General features: G+C 38.9%; 2 protein-coding genes across 2 annotated transcripts; one reads left to right on the top strand and one right to left on the bottom strand.

Annotated features, from left to right (window-relative positions):
- Nucleotides 1-394: 394 nt before the first annotated feature.
- On the bottom strand, nt 395-8,277 carry LOC141804469 (EEIG family member 2-like). Its single transcript, XM_074688911.1, has 11 exons — nt 7,514-8,277; nt 6,112-6,232; nt 5,791-5,820; nt 5,280-5,396; nt 4,843-4,889; nt 3,237-3,337; nt 2,904-2,999; nt 2,593-2,785; nt 2,276-2,412; nt 1,531-1,594; nt 395-1,258 (listed from the first exon to the last, which is right to left on the bottom strand). The coding sequence occupies exons 1-11, from the start codon at nt 7,657-7,659 to the stop codon at nt 1,216-1,218; spliced, it is 1,095 nt and encodes a 364-aa protein (XP_074545012.1). The 5' UTR covers nt 7,660-8,277; the 3' UTR covers nt 395-1,215.
- Nucleotides 8,278-10,177: 1,900 nt separating this feature from the next.
- Nucleotides 10,178-17,361, top strand: LOC141804459 (mitochondrial adenyl nucleotide antiporter SLC25A24-like). Its single transcript, XM_074688893.1, has 10 exons — nt 10,178-10,841; nt 11,029-11,155; nt 11,263-11,350; nt 11,528-11,639; nt 12,724-12,882; nt 12,968-13,120; nt 13,224-13,331; nt 13,431-13,598; nt 13,809-13,959; nt 14,133-17,361. The coding sequence occupies exons 1-10, from the start codon at nt 10,662-10,664 to the stop codon at nt 14,312-14,314; spliced, it is 1,428 nt and encodes a 475-aa protein (XP_074544994.1). The 5' UTR covers nt 10,178-10,661; the 3' UTR covers nt 14,315-17,361.
- The last annotated feature ends 709 nt before the right edge of the window (nt 17,362-18,070 follow it).

The raw sequence follows: 18,070 nt of genomic DNA, 5'->3' as shown, positions 1-18,070 counted from the left end.
TGGTTATCTTGTCACTGTTATTTACTCAGTCTGTCAATTTTTATTGCCTCTTAAATGTCCCTTTTAAATGATCAATACGCCATGTCAGGGATCAATTTCTCCAGATTTACTATAATCCATTGTTATCCCTATTGGGTTTTCCAGTTTTATGCATTCATTGACACTCTTCCTTTTTTGCTGTTAATAATGGATATAATCTGTAAGAACAGAGCGAAATCCAGGAAACAGATTAAACCGGAGTCACCAGGATATGTTCTTTTTATTATAAAGTCTTAAATACTGAATAAAATAACAAAAAAACGTATTGTAAAATTTAACAAATTACATAAAATATCTTGAAAATGTGACACAGAGTCAAAACAGACAGCATATTATAGTTATAGCATTTCTGGTGGCAGAAAATATACATTTTACTATGCTTGACACATTTACAGAATTGCTTGTTAAAAATAATAGCTTCTTTTGGCTTCATCAACAACTGACATGCACACAATCTCACACAAAATAGAAAAAACACACAAACTTTATGGTATTTTTAATGCAGCCATCTCTCCACACCATCAGGTCAACAGAGGTGTTTTAGATAACGTTTGGAACATTATACAAACCACAGTTTCAGTTTCTGATTTGTTTAACAAATGGGGCTGGAAAAAATCTGTTGCCCCCCTTCACGCACACGCGCATGCACACACGCACACACACGCACACACACACACACACACACACACACACACACACACACACACACACACACACACACACACAAACAGTCCAGCCACTTGTGTTACAAGTATAATTGTGAAACTATGCCAAATGTATACAACCAAGAATACAAACTTTAAATAACAGACAAGCAAATCAACAGATCCAATACCACTGATGTAGGTGCACACGTGCCAAATTACAGCTGTGACCTTTAATCTACAGTCTTCAATGAGCATTCGAGGACAAACAGGAGTGTCAGTAAGCCACTTATCTCAGTCACGAAAATGTTCGGAGTGGCCTTTATCTGCGGTTCTCAAACACTAGGGGGCTCCCCCTGATCAACAAACACCTAAGGTCTGCAGCAGCAGAGAGATTGTGTAAGTGAAATGAATATCCTGGAGTGTGGCTGGAGCGAGTTCTAATGGCACCTTCAATACTCTTGTCTCAACTCCACCCGTCCGCATCAGTGTAATACGGCACCCTTAATGACAGACACATGGTTTCAGAAGGCTAGTGCTTGATCACCACCTGCTCAAAGGCTCCAGCTGCGACCCTGAAAGAGAAAGCCACAGTGGGTTACATGACAGGAAACAGAGGTAGTTATCAGGTTTGAATATAGAACATTCTTTTACATGCAGTCTCAAAACAATGTGAAATATACATTACATGTTACATGTTTTGAGAAAAAGACATAGTAATTTATCATGTAGTCAGTGAAATAAGTTTTTATTTTTAAACCTCTACTTAGCGTATTTCTAAAGAATGTACATGTGATGCAATTAGCTGCTGCGTGGCACCAACAACAGTTACATAAGTTACACCCACCTCGTGTGATGGCTTCCCAAGGCTGTACTCCCACCAGGACCAACAAACAAGCTGAGTCCCTCCTCTGCAGCAAAACACACACACACACACACACACACACACACACACACACACACACACACACACACACACACACACACACACACACACACACACACACACACACACACACACACACACACACACACACTGATTAGATTTAGGAATACTCCCAGTAAAATTTAGACAATGGAAATCAAAAGGGGATATTTCACGAAAGATGGAAAAAGAAGTTTAAAAACACATGAATGATATTTTATAGCTGTCTTAAGACCTTTTTGCTAGAAATATGTGAAACATATTTTTGTATGAAACATCAGGAAAACTAATAGGGGAGTCTTTTTCCTTAAAATAAAAACAGTCTTTCACACAATGGTTTGCAACACTCCAGTTTCAACTAACAGTGGGGTTAAAATGCCCTTGTGGTATTCATAGATATGAAATTCAACCTCCCATCTCTTATCCCTAACAAAACATATGAAACATATAAGCAGCTAGGCATGAAAATGCACATGCATTTCAGTCCAGCATGTGATCTAACATGCTCAGTATGTGATCATCATTCAGCTTTTCCGTAGAGAGGAAAGAAGAAAAACTAAGTTCTATTGCAACATCTCATTGTAACTTGATCCCATGAGCGGGATAGCAGGCAACCTTCCAAGTGCGCTTTCATAAGCCCAATAAGTTCTGGATTAGTTGCACACACCCTCTGCGCTGGAGTCCAAGTAGTCATGGCTGAAATCCTGGCTCTGCAGGATTTTCTCTATTATGTCATCAGCGTCCACCCTGGTAGCATCAACTCTCTTCAGCTGATTCTCCATTGAGTTCTGCTTAACTGGGTGTCTAATGGACAAAGACGAAACAACAGGGAGCATTTCACAAATGTGATTCAAAGACATAGAGCCATGTACATTCAACAGACCAATAAGCATTCTGATCTGACCAATCAGTGTGATTATAATAATCCTATGACACACAGAGGCTTCTATCTCTGAGGGCATTATGTAATGATCCTCTTCATACCTAGGGCCTTTGGCAGGGGTAGAGGGTCGTTCAGGAGCATGCTGGCCTACTGTAGACACTGGAGGAGTCGTCCTGCTCTCTCCCTGAGGATCACTGGGGTCCAGGATGCTGCCAATACCTGTAGAGGCAGATCCTCCTGAGGCGCTCCTCCGATGGCAAAGGTCTGTTAAACTGGAGTGATTGGAGCTGTAACCTACAGGACAGGAGAGGAAAACCAAGGAAATTAATATGTGTTGACTTCTGAACTCTTGTGTTGGTTATGATTTTGTTAGAAGGGAACAAATGCAGGCATGTGTTGGTGTGTTTGGTACCAGAGATTTTTGATTGCTGACTTGCATAGCTGGGTGTGCGAGAGTGACCGTACACCACCAGCTCCTCTGGAACAGAGATGGACTTCACTGGAGTTTCTAAATGAAAATATATGCACATACAGGTATAAACAAAGTATTCTATTGATGCAGCCTAGATTAATCATTATTGTTTCATATTCTTTGAAATGTCTGAGTATGAATAAATATCAAAAACGTGGATCATAAGCCCAGTAAGTTCTCCATTGAGGATCAATATAAAAATGTACAATCTTAAAAACATGTTTCTGTAAACAACAGAGAAATTAAAATTGTGTGTGAATCCTTTATACTTACCAGGGAGATAAAGAGATGTGTGGTCTCCTCCTTTTCTGTCCTCCAGGAGACACTCAGCTTCAGCCTGGGGGATGCCCAGAGACATGGCTGTAGATGGAGGACTGAAGAGAAAACAGAAGAGATGGAGATTTGACTGAAGCACTTTTAAGTTAAAGTTTTAAGATTACTTTGGAAGGGTTCTCTTTTAAATGATTACATCTATGAGCACCAAAATAGAAATTAAAATCACTAATATGCAGGTACTGTGCTGTCACTTTGGGGTCGACATTTTTTTTTCTAGGAATTTTTTTTGAAAAATAGTTATGAAAAATATTGATATCTTTTATCAAACAATATTTGAGACTATATTTTGATAGTTTTTGTTATATCTCAAGACATAACATATACTTGTTACTCTGCCTGAAATGTATGGATCAACATTTATAATGGATATGAGAAAATAAATTCATGAACCAGAGTTAAAATAGAAAGAGGAAGAGTCAATGGATGGAAGGAGAAAGAGGAAAAACATCTTTTTCTGTTATTTTTTTCAGTTTATCCTTGGTGTTTTACTTGGCTTAAGCCAATCATTGCTTCATAATGTTCAACTTGTACTGAAGTTCTTGCGTCTTAACTAAAAAATTGTTGAATAAGTTATTATTCCGATTTACATCCAGTGAACTTATTTTGGAATACATCTAAAACTGTAAACTTATACTTTGACAATCATCTCCCTATACCTTAGCAGAGTTAATTTGATTATTAAACTCAGATATTTAATACATTGGTGAGCAATCTTCAAAGCAGCCCCCCCTGATGTCACTATAAATAGTGTTTTTAAGAAGTCTGATTGTCACTTCCGGGTGGGCAGATATTAAAAATAAGAACACAGCCTCTCGCTATGAAGATGCTTTGTTTAAAGCTGAACAGAAGCCAAAGATGCAGACTCAAAGTAACAGACGGCGTGTGCTCAACAAAAGAAAATGAGCGTCATCTTTGTTGCACTGCTGTAAACCCCCACACACCATGAGTAACACTGTGTGGGATGAATGACTGTGCTCAACTTGAGTGTACACTGTAGACATCTCCTAGGCAGCAGTGTGTATATTATTACTTCAAGAGGGAGTGGTAACATGAAAGAGTGCAGGGAAAGACTTATATTGGCAAGAGAGCACTAACTGTTAGCACATGGTAAAGGCTTCAGAGAAGTTTGATGTTACATCACATCCTTGGTGACAAGCTGCTGATCCCATCAGAGCTGTATCACAGACTGAAATTAGTCATATTAAAGTCGGGTGAGGTTTGATTCTCTTTTAGATATGGCTCTGATAAAATCTCAAATAAAAAAATTAACACTGAGGACTTCTCACTGGGTAGGAGTTGATGAGATGAGGGTTTGTATTTTCAGTAGTGACAGACAGGATGTGATTGAGACAATATCTTCTGTGGCTGAATGCAAATTTCCTTTGTAACACGCAAACTTCCTTTGAAGCTGCTACAACTTTCAGTGTTTTGTATATGAGTAAAGAAGAAGATAAGTCAATATTCCTCGAGTCTAATGTACAATTGGAATTCATAATCAAAGTAGTGAGCAGTACAAGAACAGATGGTAAAACTAAGCTCTTACGTCTTGAAACATGGGTCTCCAGACATGAGTTGTGTGGTGATGACAACCTGTGACAGAAAAAAGAGGAATAATGTCAGATAGAGGCAGATAACCTGAGCAGCAGAAATATTCTTTGCCCTGTATATTATGGGTTCTTAGGGTGAGGTAACTCTGTGTTACGGAAAAAAATCTGTCAAGTATATGAACATTACTAAACCGTGCCCCGGGATGAATCCACATATTTCAAATTCATTCCCATGGCTCAGACAGTGTTAGTTCACATGCTCTGACATGTATGTTGACGTAATTGTTGGCTTATTCATACATGGATTTAATGCTGTTTACTTGCATAAATAAATCACTGGCCTGCCCCAAGTGGCAAAAAATGGAGATTCCTCAATAATTTCCAAAAGTCTGCAAGTGAAAAGTTGAGAACTTTGGGTTCAAATATAACCAACCTTCAGGATTGAGTTGTCCTGTCTTGTGTTCTTGGTGTCGTACCCCTCCAGGAGACATCGCCGTGTTGTGCTGCCAGATCCAGCAAACTCAGACAGGTTTAAGTCAGCAAAGCCCAGCTGCACAGTGACATGATAAAGTAAGCAGTGTAAACCTCTTGAAAGTCACTTTAAATAATGAAATATAGGAAGTTTCTGTTTAGAACTGTTTTATAATTTTGTGTCAGCATTTCCAGAAGTGTTTTGGCATCATAAGCTATGACCCGGAAAGAGAAATGAGAAAACATGATTTATCAATCATTCTTAAGGTTACTGGTTAACACAGTGTTGGTTTTGAATAATAGACATTTCAATCAGTAACCACAACAGGAAGCAAGCAACAAAACATTCTTAGGATAAAGTCACACAACGTCCCCTTTGTGGACTTGATGACTGTCACATATTTTCATTCTAGTGGATATCTGCTGTGTTTAAATAAAATGAAAATCAATAAGCTTCTAAAAAGAAGATTTACCTTTGCAAAACTTTTTCCACCTTTCAATTCCTGAAATGAAGAAAAACACAACACTGTTGACATCATATTTCACTGTTTAATCTTATCTCACAGAGTGTATTTCTGTGTAGCACATGTAACTTCTTTCAGTACAACTGCTGGCTCAGAAAATCATTTATGCTGCAGTTACAAATTAACTGTCCTGATCTCCAAAATCATTACCAGTGTTTTCTTTGCTCACATTAGTTTCCCGTTGAACCTCTGAACTGGGGTCTGGAATTCTGTACAGTGAATTTTTTGAGGTATGTGCAATATAAAGCTTGGAAAGAAACTGCCTTGTACCTTGCGCACAGACACCCGGCACACACAGGGGTCGAGTACACCTGTCCCAGCGTTGGCACTCATCTTACACATGAAAGAGAATCTTCTCTTCCAATGGACACTGTTGGCCTGGACTGGTTCCCTGTGAGAGAAGCACATTTAGGAAAACTATTTCATATAGATACTAAAAGCAGAGCAGATAATAATCATGTCTTCTCTATCTCTGATGCATTCACTTAGTTCCTGCAAACATTAGCTAACTCAAACTGCAATATTAATAGACCCACGATTTGCAAGAATACCTCAGTCTAATTTATGAGCTGATACAAACTGATCTGTGCGATTGCTTATCGATATTAAGCTTTTTTTCATTAACAAGATCCAAACTGGAAGGCTGACATTAGAAACATGTAGGAGATTTGGGATTTCATACACATTTTTAAATTTGACTTCAGAGCTTAAACACAGATTTTGACAAGCAGACTGTGATTGCTTAATAAAGTAAAAAATTATGGGGAAAGAATAAAACATATAAATAGAATAAAAACAATGGGATTTATGCCCTAGATATCATTGAAAATATTCTTGTTTTGAAAGTGGTAAAATTCCTCAGCTTGAGTAACTAGCACTGTGAAAACAGTGTTTACACGGTAGGTTTTAGGAACAGTTACCATGGCAGAGTTATGAGAGGTTAACATGTGCCAGTGTGCGTTTTTTCCACAGTGACTCATTTACATGCTGTGCAAGCAGGTATAATCACAGGGAAGGAGTTAGTATGCTTCTTGTGTGCATTGGAAGGAAAGAGTTTTTTCCCACAATTATTAAGAACAATGAATTAAAGGAGAAAACAACTTTAAGAAGCATTTTGTAAGATCTGTACTGTTATGTTATAATGATTATCTTTTATGTCTTATGTCTCTTTTAGTATTAATATTTTTTTAACTGTTGTTAAAAATGCCAGATAGCAGACAATACTAGCAACAGAGGGATGTATTGCAACGGCTTTAAGTGAACGTACAGGCGGTTGAATTTTGAAATAATCTTTGTAAATCTGTCTGCTTGATTAAAAAAAATAAAATAAAATAAAAAATAAAAAAAAAATAAAAAAAAAAGGGTGTCTTCTTGTTTAACTTTTCTCGACTCACTAAATTCTCTCTTTGCAGAAACAGCAGTTATCTACGTCCGGTAAGTGACCCACTGTAAACTAAGGCTGGGGGCGAGTGTTGGTTGAACCACTCTGTTACTACAAACAGGAATCAAATATGAGCGATTAACCAAACTCAAGACAACACATACTCAACAAATCCGATCAAGGCTTAACATAGACTTACAGTGATAAAGACCCAAAGATTCTCCCATGCTTGATATAGTCAGTTTGTTCAAACAGCCAGTAAACAGCTGCTATAAATAGCAGGATTCTTACCGAGACGACTCTTCAGCAAAGCCTCCATCCAAGAGTCTAACTTTACAGAATATAACTCCGTTTACGAAGGGGACTGACGACAACTCCTCCAGGTCAAAGTCCACTTTGAATTTAAATCTCTTTTTCTTCATAAGAATGAATGACATGCTGAGCTCTGAAAGTGAAAGTCTGGGGCACAACAAGTCCCTGAGTGAAGTGGTGAAGCTGACAGACAGCTGTACACTGACTTTCCCTGCTCTGCTCCCTGCTCTCACTCACTCAGCTGCTGCTGGTTACTTCAGTCCGCAGACACGATTCAAAGTTCAAATCTCCTCCCTTTGAAAAAACACAATTCACTACGTCAGGGGGATTCCGGTACTTGATTGGACACTGTAGCCGCAAAATTAAACGAGGCATACGGACATACCCAATGCACGACAGTGAACTGCCCGGAGCGCACTAAACGCCCACTGTCAGTAGAAATAGTATTTTCTGCGTCACCCACACAGGCTACAGCGAGTGAATGCACTACAGTGACACTGTTCCGTGAGGAAGAATGACTGTGAGAAATGGATGTGGGAAAATTAAGGAAGCCCGTGAGTGTGACAAAGAGAGGATGTGCCAAATGAGCAAACGAAAAAACTGTCACGAGACTCAGTTTAAGTCAGCAAACCTAAAAAACACTCACATATCCTGCAGTGTATGATGTAAAATACATTCTTAGTCTGAGAGGTTATTTCAGTTCAGAGGGCGACATGTCTCAGAATACAGCTCAGAATAAACCCTTTATGTGCCTATTTCATTGTTTGTTTGTTTTTAGTTACATCCTAAAATACAGAAACAATCCTTAAGAAGAGGGAACAACTGTTGATGAAAACAAGTTATAAAAAATTGCAAATCATTGCAGCCACATATTTGCTTTAACATAATGCAGACAGCATCATGTGTTAAAATTGAAAATGTTGATTGCTTTATAAAAAATAAATACTTTAAATTGCATGCTTAAGTCAAGACAGGGACACAAAACAAAAACAACATATGGGTAATGCTAAAAACTAAATACTGTAATGACATCTTAGTGAATTATGTTGAAAAGCAACATGTCTGGGTACAAAGAATGAAGCCTTAGTTTCTCTGAAGTTCAGAAAAGGGTTCACTGTCCTGTGAGAAAATAGTTCAGCAACATCCTTCCAATGTACAGTGTTAAATTGTAAATAATTTGGGGGTTCTATCATCTACACTACACCATATAAGATTCAGACAATCTGGTAAAAGAAAAAAAAAAAAAAAATATATATATATATATATATATATATATATATATATATATATATATATATATATATATATATATATATATATATATATATATATATAAAATTATTATTATTATTATTATCATTATTATTATATGAATTTATTACTATTATTCATATTGTTTTTGTTGTTGTTGTTGTTGTTGATGATGATGATGACAATAATAATAATAATAATTCCAACATAGCTCAATAACATATATTGGAAGGCCATGACCTTCAAGCTCACAGGCAGCACTGCATTCATAACAGATATGACACTGTAGCAATCACTGCATGGTTTTAAATTTCCCCTCAAATAATACAGATAATACAGTGTGTGAAGCCAGTTCACTAATGAATCCACAAATGAATATTAAAACAGTACCATACATAGAGGAACCATAAACCTTATCCACAAACGTCAGTGTTTCCGTGTGCCAGTGGCCCTATTTTTGATGGACTCAGCTTAAGTGTCCTGTGGTCAAACTGTGTCCTTCAATCTTAATAGAAAAACGAAAGCCTATTTTGTTTAAAAGTTCAATAGCCAGCATCACTGATGGTTGTTCAAAAGCCCGCATCACTGATGGTATGCTCATAAGTAACCATGGCGAATGGGTGGCTAACACATCTGAAAAGGCACCATGGAATTTAAATATAACAGGTTTTGGAGCTACCATACAATCTACCATCCAGAAAACGCCTTTGTCAAAGAAGAACTTGCATATGTCAGCAAGACAGTGTCAAATCACATTCTGCACGTATTACAACAGCAAGGCAAGAGTTCTGGCTCCCGTCTATTTTCACCTTGTCATCAACTGAAAAATTATGGTTTATCATGAAAAACAAAATATGACTAATGTGACCCAAACTTGTTGAGCAGCAGAAATCTTATGACAAGAATGGGAAATGTTTCACTGTCAAGAAATTGTGACATGTTGCGCTTACATATGAAAATGATGTGCTCCTCTGTTGTGTGCGGTACACTCAGCTTGATTCCCACTAATAAAGCTCACAAGTTTTAAATACTGTGACCTGGTACCTGCAGGTAACCTGGTTATTAAAAATCAGGACAGCTGGGAACTTCTCCAAGGGGCTGAAGTTGATTTTCTGTGGGAATTTTTTTTTTTCACTTAAATTTTTTTTTAAGATATGAAAAGACTTGACTTAAGCAGACCTAAAATAGGCCGCAGGTTGCAGGTCCTTTACATTGGAATAATGTTATACTTAACACAAATATCTGAAGCTGTAATTTTGACAAATGACACCAACATGAAGCACACGTCAACCTGACCACAATAAGGAAGTGATCCTTTCCTTATGGCTCCACCTCTCGGTGTGGGGTCATATCGCCCTCTGGTGGCGATAAGCAGCACTGAGCAGCAGAAACAGTGGTGTGTTATTACGGCTGCTTTAATTTCTCTGCCTGATGTCATGTCCTCGGAGATAAAGAGATTGGAATTACTCTGCAGTGCAACACGACCCATCACACGGCACAATACTTAAACCACGGATGAGAAAGAGCAGCACAGGAGCAAAACCCGGAGCAGAGACACCATTGCGCCAGGGTTTATCCATTTCACCACTTCTCTATTTTACCGTCTTTACAGGTTTCTGAAAGAAACGTCGAGTAGCTACGTAGCCGTGTAGCTCCGCCCCCAGTTACTGCAGTTCGCCTGACACACCGGAGAAAACAGCTCCACTCGGGACAGCCTGGTAAATAAGTCACAGGGAACATTTTTCATGATGACCACAGAGCTCCTGTGTGGATTTTAGCTGTTTTACGGATTTTATTCCTACAAAATGGATTATTAATCCCGTCCTGGCTGCAGGAGGACGACTCGCCCCGACGCTGCTTCCACATTAGCGCTATAATGTATCAGACGTTTCGGACGCTTTTACTATCAAATGCTCGGTGCTGGGATGCCGACAGTGAGAGGTCATATCAGGATCTCTTTGAGAGGCTGGACACTAATAAAGATGGGAAGGTGGACGTCGCCGAATTACGTGCGGGCCTCAAGGCGATGGGTATATTCCGGCAGGGTGCTGCACAGGTAAAAACCTCCTCAGGGGCCAAGGGGTCCTGTAGTGGCAGGAGTTTCAGGGCTTGGCTTGCGCGTTTTGCATGACATTCCTTGGTGGTGTGACTGTGCGGCTGCACGCGTGTGTGCGTGTGTGTGAATGGGTCCTATTAAGATAGGAAAGGCAAACAAACCATCACATGTTATCTCCTCTCTGCAGAAAATTGTTTCATCTGGTGACCAAAACAAAGATGGGTGTCTTGACTTCAATGAGTTCTCCAAATATTTAAAGGAGCACGAGAAGAAGCTGCGGCTCACGTTCAAGAGTCTGGATAAAAACAACGATGGTAACACACTTGGCACGGGCGTTCGCCTGCCTCTTATGTTTACAATAACATATCCATTGTTTACACTGAAGCATGTCTCAGCCAAGTTTCTGTAAATCTGGTGCCAGGGCGCATTGATTCCTCAGAGATCCAGCAGTCCCTTGCAGAGCTGGGGATAGATATCAGCAAAGAGAACGCCCTAAAAATATTACAAAGGTATTACCTCCTTGTGTATCCACTTTTGCATGTTTTTTCTTTTTTTAAACTGTGACCTGAATTATCAATGATGTGCAACTTATTTGCTTCATCTGCATCACAAAGTGTGCTTCTTAGATTAAAATACAGCATGAAGTGAAAAGGTTAAGAGGTTTCTGTTTCTGTGTCTTTCCCCAGTATGGACATTGATGGGACCATGATGGTGGACTGGAATGAGTGGAGAGAACACTTCCTGTTCCACCCTGCTCACAACCTGGAAGAGATCATACGCTACTGGAAACACTCCTCGGTACAAGATACACATACACACACACACACTCCCACATACATCCCATGCACAGAAACTGTTAAAACTGCAGTGGATTTAATCACGTGTGTCCTCTAGTCCTCTTGTGTTGGATTTATGGATTTTCTCTGCAGTCCAGATTTTGGCAGCAGCTTTGAAAGACTAGATCATCCAACACAATTAGGTCACCGCAACACTGTGTTCCCCTCAGCGTGCTCCTCCACTTCTTCGTACTGTGTAGATTTCACTAAAAGTACATTTGCCCCATTGATAACAAATGTCCATCTCATGTAGGGTGAAAGGAGTCTCCTTAAATGCAAATTAATGCTGCACATAACAGCATGTTTTTAGCATGTGTGATATTAGAGACGACATGACATATGGCTTATTGCATAAGCAGTTATATTACTGTGTGAATGAGTAGCATTCATTTGCAGCTGCAGTATGTTTGGCACTGACACCTTTCTGCTTTTGGAAAAACATTGCTCATGTTTATCTGAAACAGCTTAGGCGTGCAAGACAAGGGTTAGTGAGCTCAGTAATAATGATTTCACAATCTAAAGGATAATGAAAACAAATCATTCTTAGTTGCAACAAGTATATTTATTTATAAATGTTCTAGCATGTGTTTCATTTAACTGTTTAAGTTTTTACTTTACACAGCACAGGGAAGCATGTTTTTACCTTTATTGTGCTAACTTCCTGGTTGTAATGTTCAGCGTTTGATTTTGTAAAAGCAGCGAGCTCTCCAGAGTACAATTGGTTGTTTGGCAAGAGTGAAAGGGTAGTTCATGCATTACTTTAAAGATAGAAATCGAAAGGAGAAGTGCAAGTAAGTCCATGAGTTTTTTTCTTTTTGTCACACTGATGACCACGAAAACACTCAGCTCTCCTCACAAGGACACATTCTTACAGGCCAAATAGTTCAGACATCTGCAGTATTTATTGTAGCCATAAAGTGCCACACCATTGAGTTTATGTGTTTAAAGTCCTGGCATGGCAAAGGCAACAACGCTGATACACATCAGAAGTCTGACCAGTGGCAATAAAAAGGCGGTTTGATTGAACATGTTTATGTTGTCACTAGGTGCTAGACATCGGGGACAGTCTTGCCATCCCTGATGAGTTCACCGAGGAGGAGAAGAGCTCAGGCGGCTGGTGGAAGCAGCTGGTTGCAGGCGCTGTGGCAGGAGCTGTTTCTCGCACTGGTACTGCTCCCCTGGACAGAATGAAAGTCTTCATGCAGGTAAACTTCAGAAAAGGAGAAATGTTTACCCTGTGAGGAGGGGTTAAAGAACGGATGGGTGACCTTTTGTGCATTTGCCCTGTAGGTTCATTCTTCGAAAGCCAATCGTATAAGCCTCATTGGAGGCTTCAGACAGATGATCGTAGAGGGAGGGCTGACTTCTCTGTGGAGAGGAAATGGAATCAATGTTTTAAAGATCGCACCTGAGACAGCCATAAAATTCATGGCGTATGAGCAGGTAAGTGCTAAACAACACTTAAGGAGCTACTCTTTTTTAAGAGTATAACATTTTTTCTTTGTGGCTTGTTCATTTTATTGATCTTTTTTTTTGTTTGTTGCAGTTTAAAAAGTTGTTAACATCAGAGGGTAAAAAAATTGAGACACACAAACGGTTCATGGCTGGCTCTCTAGCCGGGGCCACAGCACAGACAGCCATCTACCCAATGGAGGTGAACCAGCTGTTGCATAATTCTGTCTAATTCACAAGATCAGATAAAACCATAGCTTCTAAAAACCAGATCTCACCTCCTCACCTTCCTCTCTTTAAGGTTTTAAAAACTCGGCTAACGCTGAGGAAGACTGGCCAGTTCTCAGGGATGTTTGATTGCGCCAAGCACGTCCTGAAGAAGGAGGGGGTCAAAGCTTTCTATAAGGGCTATGTTCCAAACTTAGTGGGCATCATCCCCTACGCTGGGATCGACCTGGCTGTTTATGAGGTATGCAGGCTCTGTGATGTATTGTACCTCTTCATTATATCTGTCAACAGACTGCACCCTTTAAATTAAGTTGATTGTATGCATGATAAATCAATTCATTCTGCTTTGCAGTGCCACTTAATCTGATGAGACATTTAGTTATTTGTGCTGAGTTTGATGCCAGTGTTTTTACATTTTCCATTCTACCTTATTATTTCTCTTCCATCTCAGAGTCTGAAAAACGCCTGGTTGGCATACCACACCACAGACTCGGCTAACCCTGGAGTTCTGGTGTTAGTGGGCTGTGGGACCATCTCCAGCACCTGTGGCCAACTGGCCAGCTATCCACTGGCACTAGTGCGCACACGAATGCAAGCTCAAGGTAAACTCAGTCGAATATTTGACAACTGTGATTTCAAAAGATGATTTAAAGCTCTGTAAAGGCAAACACAGCATAACAAAATCTACACTTACTTTGAGCAATAGAGAATTATAATTCACCACAACTTTTTGCTTTAACTCTTCCTCATAATGGGATTTTTTTTCCCTCCTCAGCGTCTTTGGATGCGTCAGACCAGCCCTCCATGAGCAGTCTGATAAAGAAAATTGTAGCTAAAGATGGTTTTTTTGGACTCTACAGAGGCATCCTACCAAACTTCATGAAAGTCATTCCTGCCGTCAGCATTAGCTATGTGGTTTACGAGTACATGAAGACGGGCCTAGGAATCTCCAAATGATGCTGCAACCCAATGAAAAAGGAACATTTCACTGTATTTGTCCATCTTAAAAAAGGCTGAAATAACCCCAAGAGATCAGACGGACATCCAAAAATACGAAGCACGACCTTGACCAGCCGGAGTTCTCTGGAATGAAAACTGTATGTGTTGCACTGAGGACTGTCTATGAGCAGCTAAGGCGTATATCATTTGTGGTGAGCATGCTTTAAGTCTTAACCTACTGATATTAATAACACTTCCAAATTTACAAACCGTCCAAACTACTTCTTGGCACAAAGATATGATGGAACCTTAACAGATATGTGAATATTACATTACATATAAAGTTTATTATTTAACTTACCCAACTGTGATCAAACCCACTGGCTGTATACTGTGATGGATGATGCACCTCTGCCTCCTCCCTTTGGACAAAAATGAAGCCAAAATACTCCCTCCAGGTAAAGCTTCATACATATTTAAAGCCAGAGCCTCTGTGTCAGTGATTGGCTACAGTGATGTCCAACCTCTTTAGCTGATCAAAAAACACTTTTAATTTACCAATGACATGCCAGGGGTCCCTCAGGTCTGCAGCTCAGCAGTTTCTGGTGCTGCAAGCAGACGCTCATGTTCATGTGAAGTTCAATAACACCTCTTTGCTGGTGTTTCTTACACGTCCTTGGTGTTACATTTGTCAGTAGAGCTGTCAGCCACCAGCCCATTCAGACATGCACAAAGTTCCTGAAAATTTTCTGAAATTAGGCTACCTTCTATTTGAATTGTTCTGCTTGACTTCACACAAAATATTTCCGACAGGAAATCTGCAGCAGGAAATCTTCTGATAGGAGCAGGCAGGGGATGATGACGTCTTTGTTATGTGGCCCATGATCTGCCTTGTTAAGCTGCTTGGTTGAAAAGTGCTACTGCAGCATAAAACGATAACAGAGGCAGCCAGTTTCTGCTTTTAGTAGCGCTTTCGTACTTTAAGAATAAGGTGAGCATGCTTGGTAGTCTAATTAGAAACTTTTAGAAGGATTTCAGGAAAAGTATATTTCAACAGTCCTCTGGCAAACACTGCTCCCAGTACAGAATCACCTCATATTTTCACACCACTGCTCTCATGGTTTGTTTTCACAGAGTAATAGGAACATGTTTCAGAGGTCTTTCAAAAAAACGTTTTTTAAGATTTTAAGACAAACTCCGCTTTATCACACCATGCTGCAACTGATGACTAGTGCTCAGGATTCTGGCTCCATGCATTTACAGAGCTGCTCGGTTGCACATCTTCCTAAAAAACATTTTTGATAGAAATCCAGTGTAAAACACTGGCACTGACTGGAATGAAAATAAATTCAAAAATCAGTGAATTTACCCAATATCTGTCGTTTTCAGGTCTCCCTTGAAAAATAAGATTTTAATCTCAATGGGACCCACCTAGTTAATAAAAAAGTTAAATAAAAATAAGTTAAAAAAAAACAAATGTTTGACATTTCAAATCAAATGCAACAAAAAATATGAAGTAAATTAAAACATATAGGAGGGTAAAATTAAACGATTCCATCTTGAATAAGATTGTAAGAGGTTTTTATACTGACTACAATATAATCTATTTAAAATTAGCCTCCTGAGATCCCTCCTCAAATGGTCTGAGTCAGAGTGAACAGCCTAGTCCAAGGCAAAGATCTTAAGGTTTTTCTAAAAAAGAAATTCCCTGAACTGCATGTGAAAACAGCAGTGGTGCTAAACGTTGTGGCAGCATATTATTAATTTATTACAACATTTGTTTCACCTAATAAGAAATTAATTCGAATTAATTAATCAAAGTTTCTTTTGCTCTCTCCTTTGACTGTGAAGTTTGACCCATGTCACATCTGTTAACATGGAGCAGGTGGAGCTTCATGATCGACACTGTAACCTGCCTGTAGGGGGAGCTCTAAATCTTTTGGTTTCACCTTTTGGGGACAGTCACATCATCCATTTCTTTCTGCAGTCTGTGGATCCACCAAATGGTAGCTCAAATGTGACGGACTGTTGTGCTTTTTTGGTAACAGAGAAATATTTTGCTAAGAGAAGATGTAGCTTATCAAGGTAAACAGGAAGCAGATTGGTGTTTCCTTTTCACCGAATGACTGAGGGAAAACGACACTATGCCAGTAAACATGTGTGAGTCCACAACATTAACACTCCATTAAGCTGGAAGCACCTGCTCTGAAGTGATATCAGCTCCAGATAAACAGAGCCCAGCTCACAGCTAAAAATAACTGGCCCTGAATAATCAATAACTTGTTAACACTGGATTAGTGTGTGTGTAAGGACATGCGAGCGATGTGAAAATCACAATCTTCATATTGTGTTTTAAGTAACTTAAATGTGCCTTACAGCCACTTCATGTGAACTTTATGACTCCAACAGGTGTGTTGTTTTTTTTCCAATAACATATTAACGCTGTATTTATGTCCTTTGTATGTGTGGCCTGTTTTTGGTATTGTTATTTATGAGTTCTAAAAATGACATCTGCATGATGACATGTTCAAGAAAACAGGAAAAACTGGCCAATAGACTGATTTACCTGCTATTTTGCATGTTTTTGTCACTTCTCATTTGAACATGTGATACCCCACACCCTCAAACACGCACACAAACACGCACAACCAGATTCGGTTAGATCTAACAATTTGTAATGTATACATTCAGACTCTCAGAAGTTGGAAATCCTTCTCTCCCTTTAAAATGACAATCAGATGTTTGTCTTCATTCATTTGCTCTAACTGATGTGAATTTTCAGAAGCTCACACTGCTCTTGACTGAAAGTCTATAAACTAAACATGTGGGAACTGTACACTGAAGTTTGAGATGGTCTTCTCATGGAGGATTACTGGAGAATGATGCCTCAGCGGGTCAAGTTCAGCTCCTCACAGTGGGATTTACTGCTATGATATCACCCTGTGTTTTAACATCTCCACCCAGTGGTCAATAAAGATATAACACATGGGCACATCTCAGTGCAAAGCAGTTTAAATTGTGTTGTGTGTCAATATAATACAAGAAGGTTATACTACCTAAGGAGAAATGTGGTTTATTTGCAAAACAAGGGCCACAAATTTGATACTAGCTGACCCCATAAGTGGCCAGATGATGTTTAAAAAGGACACAGATGATGGAGGAACAACTGATGACATTTTTCTTTCTGCCTTTTTATCACTTGAAATCATAACATTTTACTAACCATGGGGTCTAGAAATTCACAGAAGAAATATCATCTACCCTGAAATTCATAGGAAGACATACATTGGTTATTTAATCTATTTTTTCCTATGATTTTTTTAAGTAGTCCAATAATCTGACAAAACTTGGCATGGATGTAATCCCCAGTCTATGGTCAATATCTAACGGCTAATCCAAAACTAATTTATCTGATTTTTTTTAGCTAGCTCACAGGGATTGTGTCTTCCAAAATCTATCTTAAATTTAAACAAATGAGACAAAAAAGATGATCCTCAAAGAAATTGTGCTTAAGTATTTGTAAAAGAGGGTCTGAAAAGCCAAATAAGTATATTGCTGAAAACAGATTAAGGCTTTTTTTTGCATGTGATCACATTTTTTTGCATTAAATGATTTATTATAATGATTTGCATTCAAATACCTACAAATACCCAAACTGATATTTGATCAATTTTTTAAACATTATTGGATACGTTTTTGAAAATGTTTTGACATGGTGTTTCTTGGAAAATTTATGCTTGGATAGTTATCAGAAATGAAGAGTCTTACCAGTCA

Source organism: Halichoeres trimaculatus, unplaced genomic scaffold, assembly GCF_033239565.1.
Source record: "Halichoeres trimaculatus isolate MK-OKI-2021-1 unplaced genomic scaffold, fHalTri1.1 fHalTri1_scaffold_15, whole genome shotgun sequence".
Lineage (NCBI taxonomy): Eukaryota > Metazoa > Chordata > Actinopteri > Labriformes > Labridae > Halichoeres > Halichoeres trimaculatus.
This window is presented reverse-complemented; position numbering and strand designations above follow the sequence as displayed.